The 23,089-nt window shown below is 41.9% G+C and overlaps 2 protein-coding genes across 2 annotated transcripts; one reads left to right on the plus strand and one right to left on the minus strand.

The window, feature by feature from the left end:
- The first annotated feature begins 49 nt into the window (after nt 1-49).
- LOC102076746 (transmembrane protease serine 2) lies at nt 50-9,673 on the plus strand. The gene is made up of 13 exons (XM_013269362.3): nt 50-325; nt 427-574; nt 753-845; nt 936-1,049; nt 2,260-2,389; nt 2,492-2,602; nt 2,701-2,744; nt 3,446-3,608; nt 3,703-3,875; nt 5,664-5,762; nt 5,936-6,078; nt 6,654-6,806; nt 9,263-9,673. The coding sequence occupies exons 1-13, from the start codon at nt 296-298 to the stop codon at nt 9,278-9,280; spliced, it is 1,419 nt and encodes a 472-aa protein (XP_013124816.2). The 5' UTR covers nt 50-295; the 3' UTR covers nt 9,281-9,673.
- On the minus strand, nt 9,603-22,081 carry bace2 (beta-secretase 2). The gene is made up of 9 exons (XM_003441702.5): nt 21,494-22,081; nt 17,325-17,413; nt 16,978-17,194; nt 15,107-15,238; nt 13,863-13,997; nt 13,441-13,542; nt 12,806-12,955; nt 12,539-12,707; nt 9,603-11,235 (listed from the first exon to the last, which is right to left on the minus strand). Exons 1-9 carry the CDS (start codon nt 21,785-21,787, stop codon nt 10,994-10,996), a joined length of 1,530 nt encoding a protein of 509 aa, XP_003441750.1. The 5' UTR covers nt 21,788-22,081; the 3' UTR covers nt 9,603-10,993.
- Between the last annotated feature and the right edge of the window lie 1,008 nt (nt 22,082-23,089).

The following is a 23,089-nucleotide window of genomic DNA, read 5'->3' on the forward strand; positions in this document are numbered from 1 at the left end:
CACTCACTGCTCTGACATTTAAGCAGATAACACCTGTGTCATGTTTAGACTCGCCAACTCCTCATTGTCTTTGCTGTGTGCTCAGGGGGGAAACAAACCGATGCTGTGTGAAGTGTAGGCGTGACAGTTTTCATACAAACTCTTTATTTGATCGCAGCGATGTGAGAATGAGCAGAGCGGAGCCTGGGAGGAGATGCCGGAGGTGCTGGCAGTGATGTGGATGAGATTATCTGAGTGAAAGACTGCTGCTGGAGTTATCACAGGGAGATTTTATTTCAGTTTTTTCAAAATACAGATGGTTAAACAGAAAATGACCACCAATCCGGTGAGTTTTAATCAGCATTTAATCAGCCTTGAGAAGAAGACCAGCTTTCAATTTATTTTAAGTATCGTAACTTTACAAAAACACTTTTGCTCTGCCAAAAGTATCTGGACACTTGTCCCCACTTCATCCGTGAATATGAGAAGATGAAACTTCCTGCGCTCGCCGAATCAGATGATCAACCCCAGTATGTTCACAATGTGGCGCTGAAGCCTCCGCCTGAGATTAGTCCCTCCATCCCCAAGCACAAAGGTATTTGAGTGTCTTTTAATACAGTTTGAATACTTTACACGACTGTACAGATTCCAGGCACGTCATTTGGACGCTGCTTGTAACAAAAAGTCTCATTAGAAACTGTTCTGTGTATAAAATGTAATCGCGAAGCTGGGTGTGAGTGGGTTTCCAGTCACGGTGAGCGCTCTTCTGTCAGATTTCAAACACAGGTGCATCAAGTTCACTGTTGCTGCTGTCATCTCCTTGCTGCTGCTGCTGCTGCTGGCTGGAGTCCTCCTTGCCTATTACTGTAAGTGAAGGATTTATTTAGTGAACTGAGTCAACATTACTGAGATTGGAAGACTCACATTTTTTTTCTGGTTCCTGTCTTGAATTCTAGTTTCTTCATCCTGTATTCATGGGATTAAATGTGGAGATGGGAACTGCGTGTGGGAGTCCCAGTGGTGTGATGGGGTTACAGACTGTCCCGCAGGCCAGGACGAAGCTAACTGTGGTAAGCAGCTTCTTCAAGCTCCTCTATCCTCCACCTTTAGATTTGTTCAATAAAGCTGATTGAAAAACACTGATAAGAATCTGGTTTCCAAAAAAGAAAAACTTGGAAAACAACAAATGAAATGCAGACATTTTCTTTGAACGTTTAATGCTTTCCCATTCTCGCCCTGATAAGATTTCGTTTTGGAGCCTCTTTTGTTGCATTTTTTGTTTCATAGCGCACAAAATATTTGCAAAGGGTGGCAGGTCTGGACTGCAAGTAGGTCAGTTTTTCATCTGGACTACTGGCACCTTGCATTGTCTTGCAGAAATGAGCAAAACTAAGGACTTCTTTGGAAAAGACATCATCTCCATGGAAGCGTTATGCTGCCTTAAAGCTGAATATACTATTAAGCACTAATGAGACCTTCACATATGTGTAAATTACCCACACCGTGTGCTCTAGTGCCCCGTGCCATCACTGATGCTGTCTTGGAAGCCGATCTGTTTATTAGCCAGCAGATGAAGCTTTTCTGGGATTTCCAAAAAAAAAAGGAAATTCCCACAGAACAGTTTTTCAGTTCACCTCAGCCAATCTTAACTGAGCTGGAGCCAAAAGAAGACAACAGCATGACTCGAGGTTTACCTTGGATCACCCGCGTGTTTAGGATAACTGATCAATTGCAGGGATTTCTATCACAGGATCATGCCTGCTTTTAAAGCAGTGCCACCTGGGGGTGTCAAACCCAGCTTAAAACTCTGTACCCTACAGAGACTTCTCTGAATTATGGTCAATAGGTGATGAAATCCCCCCCCCCAAATCCTCTAAAACCATACTTCTTCACAGAGTGGTGAAGCTCTGTTTACACCCGATCATGCTGCTGACCTGTTCCCAGGTAGCCTCATTAGTTGTTATCTTGATGCATGCTCAATAAAAGAAGGTGAGAGAATCCCAGAAAGTTAACTCTGTTCATCTGGATTTCCAATCTTTGAAAAACAAGGTCAGAGTTTATACAACGGAACAGTTTGATGCTTTTATAGGTTTGTTTTTTCTGGAATCATCCGCATTCCTTGTGATGAGATAATGGGATAATATGTAGACTGAAGCATTTATCTTTCCTTGTTAACTGCCAGTCCTTTGTGTGCTTCACTCTCAACTGGCTGCCTCTTCACCCACTTTCCACTTGTGACAAAATGCCAAGTCATCGCTTGTGTTTGCTGTTTGTGCTCAGTGAGCCTGCACGGCTCCAGTTTCCTGCTTCAGATCTACTCGACTCAGAGTAAAGCCTGGAGATCTGTTTGTTCTCATGGCTGGACCGAGGAGAAGGGCAGAGCGAGCTGCCAGAGCATCGGATACAGCAGGTGAGATGCTCAGCTAGTTCAGCCTGAGATGAAAAAAAAGCTGCTCTGTGAATGATTTTCGAGTGATGCTCAATTTTTTTTTTACAATTTGTGCTTTGACAGGGGCACGTATTTTAAATCAGGCCAGCAAAGGGCTGACTGTAATGATGGATTCTTACTAGTGAAGTCTAAGTTCAACCCTCAGGCATCCATACTGCAACAACTTGCCTTACAGTGAGTGAGCTGGTAATGATAAACCTGTGTCAAAATGCTAATACTGATATAATATTAACCTGATTTCAGTCCAAATGTCTTCTTCCTCCCATCCTTAGAAATACATGTCCTAACAACATGGTGGTGACATTGCACTGTACTGGTATGTCTTTATACTTTCTTAGAAATGAACCAAATCACAACAACAGTCACTTCAAGGTGCTTTATATTATAAGGTAAACCCCCTTATACCCAACCCAAAAGGGGATTTGTGACTCCAGCTGGAAACAAACCAGCAACCTTTCACCTGGCAAGTGAATTACAAGCACATAAAGCTTTCTTCCTGTTGAAAGGGAGTTTTTCCTTCCCACTGTCACCATGTGCTGGATCACAGAAAGTGGTGTGTTAGCTGAGGTTTCTTTAGGGTCTCTACGATATCAAACCTCAGTGACAGTGACAGTGGGAACGAAGAGCTCGCTGTTAGCAGGAAGAAACCTCTGGCAGAACAAGGCTCAGTTTGGGGATAAGGCAAAAGAGAAGAGAGCAGAGAGAGACAAGACAGGCAAAGTATAGTGAGAACCAAAAGTTGCAAATTACTAATGATTAAATGTAACAGTGGAGTGCATCCAGCATATCAAAAAGAAAATCTTTAGCCTAATATTAAAAGCGGGAGGTTGTTTGTCTCCTGAATCCAATCTGGGAGTTGTTTCCATAGTCGAGGATAGCTGAAGGCTCTGCCTCGTAATCACATTTTTTTCAGTGTGTTGTTGACGTTTTCCAACATTTAAAGTTTTTTAAATGAGTTTTTTTTCTCTCTGAAAGCCTGTAGCTGTAGAATGCTCTAACAGCAGCCTCCTTTTTCAGACTGTGGAAGCAGGGTGAACTCCAGCAGGGCGTCTGCAGGACAGCTGGCCTCCCTGGGGTCCTGGCCGTGGCAGGTCAGCCTCCAGGTTGCCGGCTCTCACCGCTGTGGAGGAGCCATCATCTCCCCCTACTGGATAGTCACCGCCGCTCAGTGTGTGACCTGGTGAGTCCTCCACCTTCACCTTCACCACCCTTCAGTAACCGTGGTTTGATCCAGCATTAATCAAATCTCTGCTGGTCACCCCCCACCTTTGCAGGGCCACCAGTCCTGGAGACTGGGCAGTGTATGCTGGGATAGTGGATCCATTAGGCCCTCTGTTTAACCCTGCTTACTCGGTGCATCGCATTATAACTCATGAGGCCTACAACAGCCAGACCCTGAAAAATGACATTGCTCTTATGAGGCTCTCCCAACCTTTGGACATAACAGGTGCTTATGATGAGCCCCTTCATTACATTATTATAATCACCTTTTAGTTATCTGAAGTTATTAATTATTATTTAATATCATTTAAAAAAAAATCATTTTACATTTACATGTATTTTATTTAGATTTTAAATTTTTGATTTCCCCACTTTACACTCACTGGCCACTCTATTACGTGCACCTTGGTAGTACTGGGTTGGACTCCCTGTTACCTTCAAAACTCTTAATTATTGATGGCACAGATTCAACAAGGTGCTGGAAACATTCCTCGGAGGTTTTGGTCCATGCTGACATGACAGTGTCACACAGCTGCTGCAGATTTGTTGACTGCACATCCATGATGAGAATCTCATGTTCCACCACATCCCAAATGTGCTCTGTTGGACTGAAATCTTGTGACTGTGGAGATCATTTGAGTTCAGTGAACTCACTGCCATGTTCAAGAAACCAGTCTGAGATGATCTTAGCTTTGTGACATGGTGCAGGAGCCATACTTTCATATTGCTTAAATCAGGGATGTCATTTTATATTACAGAAATAGATTAGTTAATTACTTTAGTGTAGTGTTTATTGGCCATGAGGGAGGTTTTTATTAAAGCTGTAAAACTTGTGAAAATACAGTTAAAATTCCCACATTTCTGTCCTCCTTTTCCCAATACCATCCAGCAGGCCGGATTGAGGTCTCTGCTGGGCTGAATCTGGTCCCTGGCCCTCATGTTTAATACCCCCCAGGAAAATATCTGACCCTGCTATTTGAATGTTGGCACACATCAGACCATGCAACATTTCTACTGCCTAATTTTTGTTGAGCAGGTGCAAACTGTAGCCTCAGTTTCCTGCCAATAGCTGACCGTGTGACCCTCTGCTGTTGCCCGTCTGCTTCAAGGTTCGATGTGCTTCACATTCAGAGATGCTCTTTTGCATAACTTGGTTGTAACGAGTAATATGAGTTAACTCTCGTGTGCAAAGTCCCTTAAATCACCTTTCCTCCCCATTCTCCGTTCGGTCAAAACTTCAGCAGCCTGTCACGTTTGCATGCCTAAATGCATTGGATTGCTGTCATATGACCCATATACATCATATGATTCAGATATTTGCTTTAACAAGCAGCTGAAATGTGTACCTAATAAAGTGGCCAATGAGTCTGTTTAGCTTCTTTATAGTAGTTTTATCTTGATATCTCTGTTTTGCCAGATTGTATATTATGTTATTGTGCTATGTGTTTATATTCATTCTACTTTTAGGCTGTTTGTAATCTTGAGTTGCAGCATTCCCACTTTGGGATAAGTAAAGTATATCTTATCTTGTCTTATACAGATTTACAGCCACAGATTTACTGCATAAATCTAAGCCGGACTCAGCAAAGTTAATCCCATATTAACACGTTTTAATCAGTTGTCTTTTCCCCCCAGTTCCTTAATCTCAACCAGAAGTCTTAATAACCTGGCATTGTTAGGCAGTCATGGCACAATATATTTTAGGATAAGACGTTCTTGCTAAAAGTGCATTCATGGAAGTTTTAAATAACTTTTGTTGAAGGGTTTCGGAGACTTTTGGAAGATGCACATCGTCAGTGGATGAATTTTGGGACTGTTACTGCAGTAAGCGTTACATTTAGCAAACTAGCAAGCTGTCAGCTGAGTGTATAACCCTCTGTGTGAATAAGCTGTTCACACAGTGGCAGTCTGTGTACAGAGAGGCTGTAAGAGTGCACACATTGGCACCTTTGTTAACAGCAGCAGCTCGTCCCGTGTTAAACGCGTAACAGCAGAGATGTTTATTCCTCGGTAGGCTCCAGGAACATCGGACCCGTGTGCCTCCCAAACGTGGGCCTGAAAGTCACTGCTCATCAGAAGTGCTGGATAACACGATTTGGTCACAGAGCAAATGGTGAGCTGTAGTTGAACGTGTCAGTGAATCAGTATTGGTGCTCATTGCCGCCTGCTACCACTAGATGGCATCAAAGGCCTGCACTCATTGTCAAGTGATTGAACGTAGAGGAGAGTGTGTGAGCGTTATTTTATATATTCATTTATGTATATATATATATATATTTTTGACAGACTCTGGACTTCCATACCTGATGGAGGCTCAGGTGTCTCTCATAGATGCTCCAGAGTGCAACAGTTTCATCGCCTACACGAACAGGATATCCCAGGATATGATTTGTGCCAGAGACATGCAAGCAGGAGGCGGTGTGTGCCATGTAAGATAAATGTTCATGTGAAGAAAAAAGAAGTTTAATTACTAATAGATAATCAGTTTAGCTGTGTAGTGTCCTTGAGTGTCAGAGGTCGACAGTGTGACCCACCTCGAGGTTACAATGCTTCAGTTTTAGTGGGAATGGAGTCTCTGAATGCAGACTCAGAACAATGCGCTCCAATAGTGTTTGCAGTTCAGCCAGTCCAAACAGACCGCTGCATAAAAGCAGTTTTTGTTCATCAAAGAATCCAAAACATTTTCATGCTCTTATGTAACTGCTTTTGCGGCGCTCTCAAACAAGTCCCGCACTATGTTCTGTGTGCAGCAACCGTTTTAAATAAACTGTTCGTTTTTGTGCCTGGTAACAAACCACTTATACAGTCAGCAGTGAATGTACAGTTAGAGCCCAGAGGAGGCAGCTGACTATTATATCCCCTTTTATTTGGATGATTTAGTGCTTTTTCACTGACCTCAGAAATCCATGAAAGACCTAAAACTGTCCTCAAAAGTCCTCATGTAGCCTCTCAAAGTCACTGTAAGTCAGTGTTGCCCTTTGTTTGTTCCTGAACTGTGTCTCAGGCTGACGGCGGCGGGCCTCTGGTGTCCCTGATGGATGGAGTGTGGTGGCTCATAGGTGACAGCATTTGGGGGGAACACTGCGCCGGGCAGGATGCACCGGGTGTTTACGGCAACGTCGCATACTTCCTGGACTGGATCCACCGTCAGATGAAGGTTCATTCATTTTGAGATTTGTAATGGCACTCATGAACAGGCCAAGTGTAAAATATAAAGAAAGATTAGACTTTGATTAAAAGTCAAATTTAACTTCACGCTGTGTGATTTCATGCACTTTATGCTTTGATTTAATCTCTTTGGAGGACCAGATGTTATAAGAAGGTTTACCCATCTGGTGCTCTGAGTTGTACAGCTTGACCTGGAGGCTGGATGTAATGATAAACACCGTATGTCTGAATCACAGCGGGGCCTTGACGCCAAGTTAGGATATTAATATGAGTGTTGTGTGTGATTAATCGTATTTGTTCAAGTGTTTGACAAGCCAAAAGGTTAATCCGTGCCCTGACATTATGTTTCATTGTCTTTGGTCTCCTTCGCCTTTATCATCCGCGGAGATTACAAAGCTTTTTTTTTTTCTTGTAAAGAAGAAACAAAAATTCAAACAAATTACTGTGCAAAAGTCTTGATCCTCTCCTCATTTCTTCATATTTTGCTTCCAAAGTGTGAGCATACTTTCTTGTGTTTCTTACTTTTTATAAAGTGGTCTTGATCAATAGTTCTCCAGGTTTTCTGAAGGTTTTTAAAGGTTTTTCTTTGGACATTGGCTGCTTTTTCACTCATTTAGACTCCATTTCTTGTACTTGATCATTTTCAGAACAATGTTTTTATTTTGTTAAGCCACTGAAGACTGAGTTGTGAATCATATAAGCATAAAAATAGCACCTAGCTAAAAGAGACAAAAAAGAGTGGGGTGGTCGGACGGGTCACCCTGGGCTCCTGGGCCTCGGTGGTGCTGCAGTCATGGGCTGCGGGCTGTATGGGCCTGCGCCTCCCTGCCCTTGGTAGTCAGCGAGAAAGCTGGCTCCTCCTCCCACCTCCACACACACAGGGGCTTGGGATGCAGGTGTGTCACTGAGGTGCAAGGGAGGCCCTCCTCTGCCCCCTCATGGCCGCCTGTGCCTCAGTTTTCCTCCACAGCTTAGACACTCTCATTACTTTCATTCTCATGACACATACATATAGGGCCTTGGGGGTGGGCACACTGAACGGCGTCCAGAGGGAGGTCTGTTCATTCAGCCTCACCTCTGGTGTCGGTGCCCACTTCTCAATTTTAAATTGCATGTAGACACCGAAGGTCTTGGGGAGGGTGACACATGCACTTGGGTGACACAGTATATGTCTGTGTTTCAGGTCAGGTCTGAGACTCCCTCTTTCTCTCTCAGAACATTTCAGGCTCCCCCAGGTATGGGGCCTATTTCCCAGCCACACTGTCTGCCAGTGGCTGGTGCCCCCACCCGCTGGTGTATTTGTGGTTCTCAGTCTCTGGGGCTGGGTTCTCGAGTCTGTACTGGCTCATTTATCTGAATTTCACAGCCCTCCCAGCTCTCTGTCTATAAATGACCCTCCACCTCCCCACCCGCTTGCATTCAAACTATTTGTTCTCATTTTCATGCCCCACACTTCCTACCTTTTTCACTTCATTCACTTCTCATTAGCACATGGTGATATGCCCAACACGGGAGTCCCCTCTCAGGACTTCCCCCAAACAACAGCCTCAATTCATGCTCATGCAATGTGCAATTATCTACTAGAAATACCAAACCTAAATGAGGATGTCGTCTCAGCTGCAGTAAAGCAACTAAATGCCAAAAATAGCAAAGGCTCTCTGATGCCACTTTGAGAAATTTGGTTTTGTTTGTTTCAATATCTATCAAAATTACCAAGCACAGCTTAACTTGTGATACTTGTGAAACAAGCAACAGGTCCCTCTGCAAATGATGAGCTCATATAGTGGCAACTAAAAGTTATTCTAATCAATCATTTGTATCAGTGTACGTTTCAGCCGTATGCTTAGCAACACTGACATCAAGTAGCATTAAGCTTTATTGAATATTTGACTCGTGGTTCTCAACTTTGGTGTGATGAATTGAGCAAGGCACTTTGAGGAAGCCAGAGCATGAGTCTGATGAAACAGCTTTTTTAAATACCACAATGACACTGCTTCTTATTTTTTTCTTAAATAAAGGAAAAACAGCTGAAGGCAGTCACAGCTTTTTGTAAATAAAGTGCAGCCTTTTGTTAAAGGTTTTATGCAGCAGGACATACAAAAAAGATCTAGTCTTTACTGTAAAAACCGGGTAAAGGCGGTGACATACATTAACTTTCAAGCTTGTTAGAATTGTACAAACTCTGTTTTTGCCTTATCTACTGTATTTCTATTTATGTTTACGTGTGTTTTGGCAAATTAAGTAGAAATGAAGAGAGGCTCAGGACTACATTGAGATTTAACCATTAATCAAGATAATAACTGTTACAGCTCTAATATTGTGATGATTATGAAGTAATTATATTCATCTTGGCCTTTTGTGTTAGCATAAAAATATTTGCGATTAGCTTTATCAACTTACATGCAGATAATGTTCAAGATGAATTGTACTTCTTTCTGTTTACAGAGGTATCAAGACGACTGATCACAGGAGCAAAGATGATCAACCCGACACGTATACAGAGAAAAACTTACACTGAATTATTGCAATTTTCTTTTTCATAATTTGTTACTTTTTGAAATTACTTTATTATAAGTTGTGTAATTACATTTAAGTATGTTTTATTTTGTTGTATTTTTCCCCCAAAAAGAAATAAAAATGATTTAAAAACGATTATGTCTTTGATTTGTCACAAGTTGTTTTATTTACAACACAGTTTACAATTTTTGGCACAGAAAAAAATACACTCATAAATAAGCGAGCAGTTTTAGATTCAAGTGTACTTTCAGTGAAACAGTTTCACAAATTGACATTTTGGCAGACTGTGACACGTTAGTGCAGCTTGGGTCAGATTACAGGAAGCTGAATGAGGCTGAATGAACTGTGGCACAGCATCTTCTGTGGACTGTGTACGCACCTTGTGTCACTGGTGCGAAGAGACTGCAAAATGACATTCAATAAGTCGATTCTTTATCTCTTTTTTACTGCTAACAGGAAAGTCTGCTTTGCTAGAACGTTAACTGAAGCCCACAAGTAACAAAGGAAATCAATGCTGAAGTGTTTCTGTATATGATTTGTATAAAATGTGCAGTATAAACACCCTTTGACTTCTAGTCTCAGAAAGCAAAGATCTGGAATTATAATTATAATTACAATAATAATAATAATAATAATAATGATACAATCACATTCAAAGAGACTTAAATATAAAGCTGAGGGTATACAGAATCGGTATAACTACATTAATATAATAAACTGCATTACAGAAGAAGAAATATTGATCTTTCATTTTCCATAACACTTTGATCGACTTTAGAAACAAAGTGCAATTCAGCAGACTAAGTCCCAAACTGCTGATACTGTTCTAGCAGAGAGCCGAGACCACAAAGGCACTACAGGCGCTGTAAACACGAGTGTAACTTTTCATATTCTTCCTATTACCAGTGAGCAGCTTTTGTTTAATTAGTTTATTTTTTTTCTGTAATATCTCCAGGTAATCATTTCAATCCACAGACGAGTGGAAAACTTCAAAATAGATCCAAGAAATAGATCCCGTTGTTGGCATTAGATTGAAAAAAAAAACAAAAAACAAAACAACAAAGGCACTTTTGATCAGGTTTATAAGGCTTAGAAACGTAGAAAACACCTTTTGCATGGAGATGATGTCAGTGTTATTATCCTTCCTTCTGGATGTGCTGTGATTGTCTGCACCGCTGAGCTGTTCTTTGATTTCTGCTGTGATGGTTAGTGTGTGTATAATTATTAACTGCTTTAATAATTTTGTTCACCTGCCAGTGTTATTGAAGTTCTAGATTTCTCAGAATACCTTTAGCAGTTCTAATTAGAACAAGCCCAGTTATGATTTGAGTGCCTCCACCAGCCTGTGTAGGTGGATTACGGCAACATAAGCATAACATTAGCAAACTATCATTGTCAAAGAGAGGCCACGACCACAAAAAACAACAAGAAAACACAAATTCACCACCAACAGCTGTTTTTTTTTAAGAATTGTTTTGGGGATTTTTCCCTTTAAGAGGCAGTTGATCTGTCTGTGCGTCTGCCTCCGTGGGCCAAGCTGATGAGTCCAGTCTAAAAATCCTAAGTCGAGTGTCATTGGTCGGTGCAGCCTCTCGAGGAGGCGCTCTGCTCGCTGTCCGGCTGTCCCTTCCCCGGGTTCGCTCTACTTCGCCCTCTCAGTCATTTGATGCGGTGTCGTACCAGCGAGGACTCGTCCGTGATCTCACCGTTCCGGTTTCCGCATCTGCAGGGCAGGATGAGCATGAGCAGCAGGATGAGGAGGGCCAACGCGCAGACTGCCATCAGGGCGTAAGATATCATCCACACAAGAGGCTCCTTCAGTGGGCCGCCAGAGCAGTCGGCCGCCACGTCCGCTGCAGAGAAGGGTCCCTCGATCTCTGACAGAGCCACCCCATCACTCACTGCAGTGACGTATGAGAGAGGTCTTATAACATTATCTCATAAAACCAAAAAAGCAGCATTAAATTAGCGTCACTCATACGTTCTCATTCAATACAAATTTAACAAGTGCCAAATAAAAAGAGTTAACCTGTGACTGTGAGCTAATGCTTGAGAAAAGCTGGAAAAACACAGGTGAAGAGCGCTTTTGCTGAACTGAGAGCTAGATGAGGCTATGTTGACAATGAGCAAATAAATGCTTTAAACATTTAACTGAACAACTGTTGCTTTTAAAAGTGTGCAAAATCTATTTTTCATTCCCGTTTTTCCTCGTTTAAGGAACATTTAGAAATTGCTACATATGGTCTCTTTGGCCAACCGGTCACGGCAGATGGCTGCCCTCCTGGTTCTGCTTGAGGTTTCTTCCTGTTAAATGGGAGTTTTTCCTTGCCACTGTCACCAAGTGCTTTCTCAAATGGGGTCATTTGATTGCTGGGATTTTCGGTGTATTATTGTAGAGTCTTTACCTTACAATATAAAGCATTTTGAGGGTTCCTGTTGTTGTGATTTAGCCCATATAAATAAAATTGAATTGAATTTGGTGGAACTGGAGGAAATTATTCATGCACAATTATTGCCTTGTTTACCTGCTTAGATAAATGATCTCTTTCATGCCTCCAAATCATACAGACCATTAACAAATTGCAGCAAGCGAGCTCACGTCACTCCCATTTTATAATCTTTACATTGGCTTCAGGATGTCTTGAAATTCTTGTTCTCACATACAGAGCATTAAACAGCCAGGCTCCAGACTTTATCCCAGCTTTTTAATCAAGCACACTGCTGCTTGTAGTCTTCGATGGCAGGCTCAGGCATCATTTTTGTATTTTTTAAAAAAAAAAACAATGGCATTTAACCTTCTTATTTATTTTACCTTCCCTGCTTAGACATTAAAAGCTGTCATGAGCCTCCATCCTTAACCATCAGCCTACAAAAGTGTTTGCTCAGTACACACCAAAAATGAACTTTGTACTTTAGTATTAGGGAGGGAGGCTTGGCTAAGGTTCATTTTTCCACAGAACTATGAGGAAGTGCCACTGAAGGCTTAACCTTTGACGTTTAGATCTCAGTCAACAGGATACTGTGTTGAGCTCTTGGTCAGGGAGCCAGAAAGTGGCTGACTTTAGGAGTTTGCCTATCAGTAAGTTATCAATAGCTGACGTCTGGTTTACTCTGTACTTTAGGATTTCTGCTGTAGTTTCTCATAAAAAGCGAAATATTTACAGACATATAACTGCAGTAAGTGGCACCAGTATGAACCCTGACCTGCACAGCTGCTGAGTGCGAAGCCCAGTCTCTGCTGAGTGCGGTCAAACACTACATAGAAACCTTCCATAACAGTGGCGCCGATCACCATGCCATTTGTTGACGACGACACCCCGAAACGGAAGCAGTCCAGCGTGCCGTCAACGTCCGTGATTGGCTGGATGTAAAGCTGTGAGATGACAAAAAATGAGGATGAGATGAGTTTGTCTTTTTTGATGGAAGCTCTAGAGAAGGAATGATTATAATGATTATATATGTGCCTGGCACCTGAGGCAGAATGGTGATGCGGAACGACTCGCTGGTGTTCGTGGCCCTCAGGTAGATGGACAGCTTAGGGAAAAACCTCCAGGGGTTCTCTCCCTTCATCCAGCATGCTAACTTGGTGCCTTCCCAGAACCCTGAAGAAAACTCCTCGATCTGAATTTAAAAAAAAAAAAAAAACAGGAGGAAAGAGAAAAAGAAAGTAAGACAGTCACAGTAAAAAATTGACACAGACAGAAAAGAGACAGTGCGAAGGATAAAAAGGATAAAGACAGAAAAAGAAGGTCAACATAGCACCAAAACAAGTTTTGATGTTCTGCTTTCATTTTCCTACTTTGTATTCAGCTGCAAGGATGTGGCTGCTTTAATTGAAAATGTTGCCTCCAAGTTCAAATTAACCTTGAGAACTGTTTGTGTGCAGTTCCAAAAAGGTGAGAAATGTGCAAAGCCTAATGGTAAATAAACAAAGGCATGGAGCACACACACACACACATATATTTTTATAACAGGAAAAAAAAAACCCTCGATCCCACCACTTAAAGCTACTACGTCCTTGAACAGTGAGTGTGTGCTATTCTCCCCTGCATATCTTTGCTCTGACAACATGTTTCATCACTGTCTGTGGAGCGGAGGCAGCATACCAGAGAGCTGCGTGTGATGGCTTCTACCAATGCATTGAAGACGTTGACAGGAAGTCGCAGCAGAGTCGTCCCACTGTCGACTATAGCTTTATCCATGTTATACTGAAAGAAAGAGAGAAAGAGAGAAAGAGTGACGTGCGGTAGGGTTTGTTCTCACTGCAACGGGCTCCTATGGAAGACCTTGAGCAAACAAAAGAATATAAAATGAGGAAGTTCTTTCACAAGCAGACAAACTGGATTACACTGCTCTGCAGCACTCCTACTCAGCTTTTCTTACATTTCAGTGTTTTAACCTTGACACAGCCACTTAATCAAGTGCTGTGAGTCAACTTCCAAGTCAAAGCTACAGTTTACTTTGAAATAGTGCAGTGTGGAGTTAGGATCAGACAGTGAGAGAAGCAATTCAGACTGTGAAGTTTTACCTCTCTGCAGTCCAGATTCAGATTCTGGTCTCCCACCTCCAGCTTCAAAACCTCCACCTGGTAGTACCACTCTTCTATTATAGGGGTGTACCACACTGAGCCTCGATACAGAGTTGGTTCAGCCCCACCCATTATCTAAGAGAAGAAGATAACCAGAATTACTACCTTTTATTTTTTTGCCTCAGTAAATCAGCTAAGTTGAAGTTTACATATCTGTTTAGCTTCACCACTTCAGTATCTAACTAAACTTAAAACTAGAGCCTGATAGAAATAGGATTCTTAAGACCGATACAATACCGATACTTGGTGATCTAATTCTGACATATCGGCCAATATTTTTTTTTCCAAACACTCAAAACACAAACAACAGATTTCCCTAACATTTGTTATGTGTAGTTATTTGTGTATTATGTGTTAGTTATTATGTACTCATTCACGCTCTGCTCGACTTTTGTTTGTGGGATTCCAAACATGTTGCTAACAGAGGGAGTGGCAGAAAGCCTCACCGTCGCCCTTTTTACCTTTTTTAAATCAGCTGTTACAAATGCCGATACAGTTAGATCTGCTTAAAATACAGTCTCTCCCTCAGTATCCTAATCAATATTAGTCAGAAGTGTTTTGCAGAATGTTGTAATATCCCTGTGACCTTTGACCTCTTTGATATATAATGTTGTTGCTTCATCACTGTATCCGACTTGTGTGAGAATCTCTCATTTTTAGCATATGACTTGTGGCCTAAAACATTCTTAGCGGACGTTCGGGCAGTAACTTAAGCGAACGTGAAGGAATAAAACCACACAATCATCACCAGGTCAAGTGTGCCACATTAAATATCCAACAAGAATACACTCTGGCAAATGTTTATCCCTGTGCCCACACTCTGACAGACCACAGTCAATAAACACACATACACGCACAAGCACCCTGCCATCTTATCCATCTGTCTGCACCAGCAGGTCACATGATGGAGATGCGGTGAGCGAGGCACCAAGGTCGAAAGTATTACAGCGACAGACTTGCTCTCAGCAGGATGCTATCTTAGCTTAATTAGCTCCAGTCAAAGTAGAAAGGCCTTCCAATGCGGAAACACACTGACATGAAGGACATCAGCTATGATGTTTATAAAAAGGTGCTGGTCACACATACAAAAATCTCAGACAGAGATCCAAAATATAAAGACTGTTTAAAACCAATGTTTTCATCTAATCAAACTCCTCCTTGGGCTGTTACTTCTGACTACTCACAAGACTGCCGCCCGTAGTGTCTGTTGTGCTGCTGGCTGACAGTCCAGCACCACACATCTGGAGGGAAAAGATGTCAGGAATTCCCAGCTGTTTCACCACGGAGTTGAAGAAGGGCTCCACGGATGAGTCAGGCTGGTGGAGAGACACGAGACGGTGTTAAATAATGTTAATTGAGTGAAACCTTTACATTTGCATTTTATACTTTTAGCTTGCGTAGCTACACAGACTGTAAAAGCTTCACACATTTAGTTCCTTTTTAACACAACATTGTAGAAAATCAATCACCTCAAACATCAGCTCTATTGAATGGAAATGCTGAAATATGTTTTTATGTGATAGCGGTGTATCATCAGTTTGGACTGTGATATGTTCGCTCCTGTTTTCCTCCACAGTGTAACCATGTCATGCATGACAAACAGCCTGGAGGAAAGTTCAACCTCAACACTCAGGAGTCGCCAACAGCACAAAGTGGTCAGTGTAAGCGTATTGGCTCCACAATCACTGACATTTGATCCCAAAGGTTGCTGCAGTCAGCGCAGAATGAAGGAACGTATTGTGCAGTTTGCGCTGACGTCTTTAATGCCCCATAAAGACGAAATTAATCTGTTAAAAAAAGCTGACACTGGGTAAAGCACCTTGATTTAGTTCTTCTTAGATTAATTCACATCTATGGTGGAAGGGAAGATGGAAGTAAGGATATAAACTAAGAGATGACAAAATACAGCAACAACAATATAACCTCACCCCATCATTTTAAAAGAACAACACACCCTCCTGTAATTATATCACGAACAAGTTTTCTTCTTTCATGTGAAAGGTTGATAACGACATTCAGATAAGATTAGACTGCAAAGTTATTCAGTGGTTTAACAGAAATGCAGGCGAGCAGGAAGCCATGCATTGCTGTTACATTCCCTTTATGAAACCTGTATGTCTACATTTTTTCAGGTTTCGCTTCCTCCTTCTGCTCTCATCCTTATGTTTGTGTTTAATTCCACATACATGGAAAACAGCACTTTAATTAGCCAAATCATTTTGCAATGATTCATTTATTACAGAAACAGAATTCAACCAGAGTATGGTGTTTGTGCTCCAAAAACGACATTCTGCAAATATGATACACCAAGAAATTGATGAGTAAGGAGCAAATATCCCCTGGAGAACACATGTGGATGCTGGGGCTGTTCCAGGGGTTAAAACAGCAGTGACTCAGGGCAGCAGTCAGAGGATTTGCAGCTTAAATAGACTGCTAAACTGGAAGGGTGTTTGATATGTGACGTGAGGAGTGGGAGGCATGTAACTGAGAATGACATCGCCTGTCCGGACAAGCTCAGAGGATTCACTCAATATAATTAGTTTATGTTATTTTAGTAATCAATGTTTTTATTGGGCACTTCAGTGGTGCTTTTGGTAGCATTGTTGCCTCACAGCAAGAAGTTCCTGGGTTCAAATCCACCGGCTGGTACTTTGTTTTGTTTTTCCCCGCTGTCTAAAGATATACATGTTAGGTTAGCTGGCGATTTTTAAACTGGCTGTAGACCTGAATGCGTCTCTGTGTTAATCCTGTGATAGACTGGCAATCTGTCCAGTATACCACGCCTTTCACCCTATGACAGTGGCTCCAGGCCCCCACAACCCTGAAGTGGACAAGTGTAAGAAAATGGTTGAACAGAACACAATTAAAATAAATCAAATCTACATTTTTTTTCACAATGTATATATGAGTGTGCCAAAATGTTTGTCCTTTGAGTGTCGTCTTTGTTTTCATTAGAGTGTAAAACAGCTTCTTACTAGTTAATGTCACACTGGGCAGAAATCGATGACTTTGCTTAATAACTTTAAGCAAACTTGTAAATGAGTATCTCCCGTACCCGTGCCAGCACAGGATAGGCCAGTCCCAGGATGCCCTGCCAGTTGATCCCAGGGAGGAAGAAGCCATCAGAAGACAGGATGGCGGCAATATTGATGGTGATGGTCCCGTTTGGACCTCTGGGAATGGAGACGCGGTCAATTCCCAGCTCACCTTCCCAGTTGCCTTGGGTGTACCTTACAGCTACAGTGCGACCGGTTGAACTGTAGGTACTGGAACTAAAAGCAGGAGAAAAAACCCAGAATATGTGAACAGTTACAAAGCTATATAAAACAAAAACTGAATGTATTTACTATGTTATACTACAGTTATTACAAAATGCAAGCAGGCAGTATTCCATCCACTCACAGTGCAGTGTTGAAGTAATGAGTAATGAATTGGTGTGCAGCTGCAGCCACAGCAAAGTTACTGCTGCCTGTATCCACCAGGATGTTCAGCTGGAAAACAGAAGGCACAGTTTGTTTTAACAATCACTCCAGCTATCTGTTACCCCCCACCACCACTTACCCGGCCCCTGAATCACATGGTAAAAAAAAGAAAAAAGAAAAAGAACAGAAAAAAAAAAGAATGACAGCCAAGCACAGGGGGATGCATTCACAAGCCTTTAAGCTTTAAAAAGACATTAAAGTTCGTTTGCAGATATGATTAGAGGAGCAGGGAGAAAGATAGATGCGAGAAATTTCCCCACAGCATGAAAACACAAAAGGTAAATTACACAACAGTTCTCAAGGAAACAATAAAAGGCAAATGGGCCATAAAAATACCCGAACATAAAGACGGTTTTATCTCTTTTAGGGGCGTTTCGTGCCCATCTGAAAGATCCATATAGGACTGTAAATAGAAGAAAGGAATAGAAGGAAGAAAACGCTGCTTGGTTGCAGCTAAAATTAATTACACATTTTTAAAAACGTCTGTAAACATTATTTTAGCAACACACACGGGAGGAAATGATACACATAAAGTTGCAACGGCACTACTTTTGGTTCAATTCTAGTGTTGGACAAACTGGTGTGAAAGGTCTTTGTCATTAACAATGAACCTCGGACGTAAGTGTTCACGGAAATGTGTGATCTGAGAGTCAAACACGACAGCCTCAAGCTGCTTTCATGACTGTATGACCTAACCAGTTGTTTGGTATGTGTCATGTGAACAGTGGGGACGAGTTAACAGCAATTGAGATCAAGTTGTCTTCCAGGCATCAAGTCAATGAGCAGGAACAAATTAAACAGCAGACTTCTGTCACCTTCATGTCTCAGCTGTGGCCATGTTAACACTCGCTGGCAAGCATTCGCCACCGAGTCGGGGGTCATACACCTAATGCCCCGACATCACCTGATGAATCAGCAACAAAGACTTCTATACAGCGTTAATGATGTCACATGGTGATCTATGAAAACTGAGCAGCTCATTAGACATGTTCAAATGTAAACAGCGGTTTCAACAACTGATCGACTGTCGCCTCGTTGCGTTTTCCTTTACGTTAAGGCACACCACAACAGCGGCAGTAGTTTACTTAAATTACATTTCAGATAAACGCTTGTTGACCATTACGCTACACTGTTTGCTTATGAGCGCAAACTTTCTTAATCATTTCCTATACCCGACATCCCACCGGCATGCTCAGGTTCATTTGGCCTTTATGAAAGCAGGTCTGTAATTATCAACCACATGTTATCGACTGGTTCACTCAGCCATGGGAAACCCCTGTTGAGCCAGGCTTATCAGTTCCTCCTCATTGCGCTGGCTCCTGTCCCACCACTGTCACTGTGCCATCCAAAACTCCTCTGCCACCTTAGCAGATGGCAGCAGGCCACTCACACAAGGCCTGAACCAGTCAAACAGGCCTGACTGGAAAATTCTGGTATCCTGTGGTGAAGGAGAATAGAGAGAAGGGAAAGCAAAGGTAGTTCCTTAACCCCACACCACCTATCTTCTTACTAGTCACACTATCCTCCCTTTGCTGAGCTTCTGAGCTTCAGGCAAGTCTCTTCCCCTGCTGAGGCAGTCTCCAGTTGAGCGTTCGCCATCTAATTGGCGGTAGCTCCATGGAGGCAGCGTGCATCTGCTACCTGTTTGTACCAATTAGCAGATGTGAGGCTCTCCAGCCAACACTCAGCCTGTGTGTGCCACATGCTAACAGATGCCGCAATTAGTGGCTGATTTGAATAGTGCCTCATTGAACACCGCGGCCCTGTAATCACATCATCATCTAGTTAGAATAATATTGAGACTATAACTCAATAGTATTGAGTTACACGACATTTTGCCACCGCATAAACAATCTGAACCAAAGCAGATGGCTCTCTGCTGGCAAGGTTTCACTATAATTACGGACAGGACAGGGACATAAAAGACCAGAAGATCAAGAGGTGAAGCCTCCTCTATCTTTACTGTACGTTATAAACCGAACAATTAAAGAAGTCTGAGCCTACAATTCTGTTCACACACCCGTAATATTAACATCCTGGAAATTGTGCAAGAACGACTTTAAATGCAAACAAATGATAAAAATGGCTGCTTAGCAGGTATCTGTAACAAGTTCAGCTGTCAGGTGGTTTTAATGCTTGATGCAGCAATATGGATCCACCCTGCTAAACAAGCCAGCCATCAACAAAAAACAAAGAAGCGAAAAACTAAATGGCAATAGCCAAACCACTAAACATGTAATTACTTTTTCGTGAATGTTCTCTGCACAGAAAGCAAGTTTTCTGACAAAGCAGGAAACACACCAATGTAATGAAAAACATTATAAAGACTGCACCCTTTCTGACTGACTGTTTTATAAAGGCGAGTCACCAATGACGCATACATACTCCTCCCAATAAAGAAACATATTAAAAATTCCAGTATGCTGAATAAAAATGAATAGTAATCTTAGTTCCAGTTGTGATGAATTGATGACATTTGCTTAACTGACTGACCTGTTGAATAATGATAAGTAATTAGGGATAAAAGGGAATTTTCTCCTTTTGGGAACACCATAAAGTGTTCTTTTCTATTAGGACAGAAGTCATTAAGCATACAACACTGTGACTTGATAATAAGGAAGTGTGGGAAGTGTACTCTGGCAAGTGCTGCAATGTTATCCTCAGCGACATGGCAGGTAGTGCAGATAAGCCTCTGTGAGCCTGAGAAACTGAGATGTGCCGCCCAAGAGTCTTAAAAGCTCTGATCTGTTTAACTCGAGATGCCCCGGGGCAACAGGTCAACTTACTAATGAGATAATTCACCTTTGCTTTAAGCTCCAATTCAAAGACAACTACTTTACAACACAAAGGCAAATCGCTGCCACCCTTAAAGCCTCATGTATTTTTAATAGTGACGGGAGCTCCAGCTCACCCAGATTTAGTCCTCCTCAATTATTAATATGATCTTGTTAGGCGCTTTACATAACAAGCAGTATAAAAATGACGTTCTAATAAATTACACGTACGCATTTCCAAGTTCTGCAACCAAAAGAATAGCAGCCAACGAATATCCCTGCTGTAGAGCAAGTGCTATTTTGTACAACTCTCGGGGTGCTCTCTGCTGCCTGGGAGCCTGGTAATCCCTGTCAGCTGCCTGCTAAGAAACACTGGTCCTCGCAGGCAGCATCATGTGAGTGCATGTGAGCCAGAGAAAGAGTGTTGGTGTTGGTGGTGGGGGTTTAGTCTACAGACCCCTAGGCTATAATGAGGCTGTAGCACCCCCACAGCTATATTATGCTTCCTCCATGGTCCCAGGTGAGCCTAAAAGTAAGAATGTACTAGACATACTTATCTTCCCATGACCCTCTGCTGCAGGGGTAAATTTAAACCTCATATTTTGAAGTACAGACTTAATAGCTTGAAAAAAAAAAGATGGCTGTTAACTGAGTCAGTGATTGAACACTGGTGCTGTCTTACGACACCAGCTATCATCCACCTACGATGAAGGCTTCATCTCCACTCACACCTTGCATCAGGTGATTTCAACAGGTCACATGATGTGGTGGGGCGAAGTCTCACAGTAGTTTCACCCTTCCCACCTTGGCTCATGTGACGACTCGCATGACCAAGTGGATCAGGGACCCTGAGGACCACTTCCAAAGGGGGCAACCCTCCACTGGGGATTAAATACCTGACTTCTTCTTTTTTTTATTTTTTAGAAATGAAGAAGCCTCTTGGGTAATAGAGATCTAGTCTGTTGCCTTCACTTTTCAAACGTTCAAGATGACCTACACAGACATTTAAAAGCATATTTAAATACACAGTGCTGTATAGATGGGTATCCATGGCCCTGAGTCAAAACAAACACACCCAGCCCACCTTCTGACCACTGGATCACATGGTGGATGGACCAGCCCCTATTCACACATACACAGTAAACACACTACAAATGCATCCAGGAAAAAACAAATAAACACAAAAACACACACCACACATAACACAGCGCAAATACAGTGATTAAAGTGGAGAGCTGACACAAGTGGTGCGTTTAAGTCTAAATGAGAAACGTAAAAAAATTTTCAGAGTTAAAAAAGACAGGAGCTACATTACCTTTTGACCAGGAGTACCGATTGACATTTCTATGTAGTAGCCTCTCCCAGAGTCTCCTTGCAAATTATTCACCATGTCCAGAAAGTTCACGGTACCGGTGGGATCAGAGGCCAGAGAGAGGCCGCTTCCATCAGACTTTAACGCTACTCTCCGAAGAGACGTCAAATTCACATCCGATGAGACGTTGTACTTCCCTGGGTATATTTTCAGCGGTATGGAAAAGTAACAATAGGAAACGCCGAAGTACAAACTCAAAGCAAATGCCCCAAACGAAACGAAAGTTGAGTGTGCCATGTTAGTTTTTTTTTTTATTACGCCAGTAACAACAGAGAAAGTCTCAGAAAAAGACTCCTGTTCCTTGCTCAAACTTTTCTCCTCAAGTTTTCACACTGGCCCGAACTGCGGTGGTCGCCATCATGGAAACGATCCCGCTTCACCGTCAAAAAGACACCGTACATGGTGACATGCTTACGCGGTGTGAGTGACACTGTGAACCGTCCGCTGTCGATCGATTTCCAGCGAGAAATTTCACCTCCATCTACTCTTACGACGGCGTCAAGCTAGCCCAAACAGAAGACTCAACTTCCGGCAGTTGCTTTCAAGTTAAAGCACACGTAACTCTTGTAACGGCCACACAAAACAGGTGTATAACACGGCTAGGTAAAGTTAGATAAAATATGAATGGGAGTTTTACAACTTTAATTTGATTCAAGTCACTCGCCTTCAATTATATACTAGTTTTGCATTTCTAAAAGCTACTTTCAGTCGCTCCCTTATTCGCACTGTTTGATTTGCCAGATTTCTACTTTACACCAGATAAGACAACTCCAAAAGGTTTTCTGTCTCTCTTAATTCATAGCGACTCTAATAGTGGTTTATTATTACACAAATGTAAAGACATTTGTGTTTCATCTAATTCAAAGCCAGTCGAATAGTGGTTTATTTTGAAGGCGCAGTTGCCGAGCTGTTAGTTTTTACCACATCCTGTACTCCTGGTATCAGGCTGAGTGATGTGATTCCACGATGCATGACTTCCTTCCACAACTTGGACTGCTGTAAACCGGACTGACAGCACTGGGGGGCATGTGTCCATTTTTAAACGACTGTAATTAGATTTCCCCACGCTGCTCCACAGATTTTGCTTCACTTATCTGATCAGAGCAAATTCTTTTTTCTATCATCTACCCGAAACCTTTAGTTGTTTTTTTGTGGTAGTCTATCTATCTATCTATCTATCTATCTATCTATCATCTATCTATCTATCTATACAGAAGCTATACAGTCTGAAGGCTGCTGATTAATTATTCTGTTATTCTGTTAATTAGGCAAGGTCAAGCTGCAAATTGGGACTTTTTAAAAACTGTCCTAAAAGATTTATGTTTATCTTTTATGTGCAGTGTACAAACTGCTTTTAAAATGTTATTGTGGTGACTTTTTTCCAATTTTAAACATCCTTTAAATCCTGTTATTGGGATTGCTGTGCAGCTGTGCACATTTATAAGATAAGATAAGATAACCTTTATTAGTCCCACACGTGGGAAATTTGTTTTGTCACAGCAAAACATGTAGTGAAATAAACGAATGGTGCAGGTGAAC

The sequence above is a fragment of the Oreochromis niloticus genome, linkage group LG14 (assembly GCF_001858045.2).
Source record: "Oreochromis niloticus isolate F11D_XX linkage group LG14, O_niloticus_UMD_NMBU, whole genome shotgun sequence".
Lineage (NCBI taxonomy): Eukaryota > Metazoa > Chordata > Actinopteri > Cichliformes > Cichlidae > Oreochromis > Oreochromis niloticus.

Coding starts and splice junctions, on each gene's coding strand:
- LOC102076746 (XM_013269362.3), top strand. CDS start 296: ATGGTTAAACAGAAAATGACCACCAATCCG. Junction 575..752: donor CTCCATCCCCAAGCACAAAG/GTATTTGAGTGT, acceptor CTCTTCTGTCAG/ATTTCAAACACAGGTGCATC. Junction 5,763..5,935: donor ATTTGGTCACAGAGCAAATG/GTGAGCTGTAGT, acceptor TATTTTTGACAG/ACTCTGGACTTCCATACCTG.
- bace2 (XM_003441702.5), bottom strand. CDS start 21,787: ATGGCACACTCAACTTTCGTTTCGTTTGGGGCATTTGCTTTGAGTTTG. Junction 13,998..15,106: donor ACACTACGGGCGGCAGTCTT/GTGAGTAGTCAG, acceptor TTCTTCTCTTAG/ATAATGGGTGGGGCTGAACC. Junction 12,956..13,440: donor CCATCACACGCAGCTCTCTG/GTATGCTGCCTC, acceptor TTTTAAATTCAG/ATCGAGGAGTTTTCTTCAGG.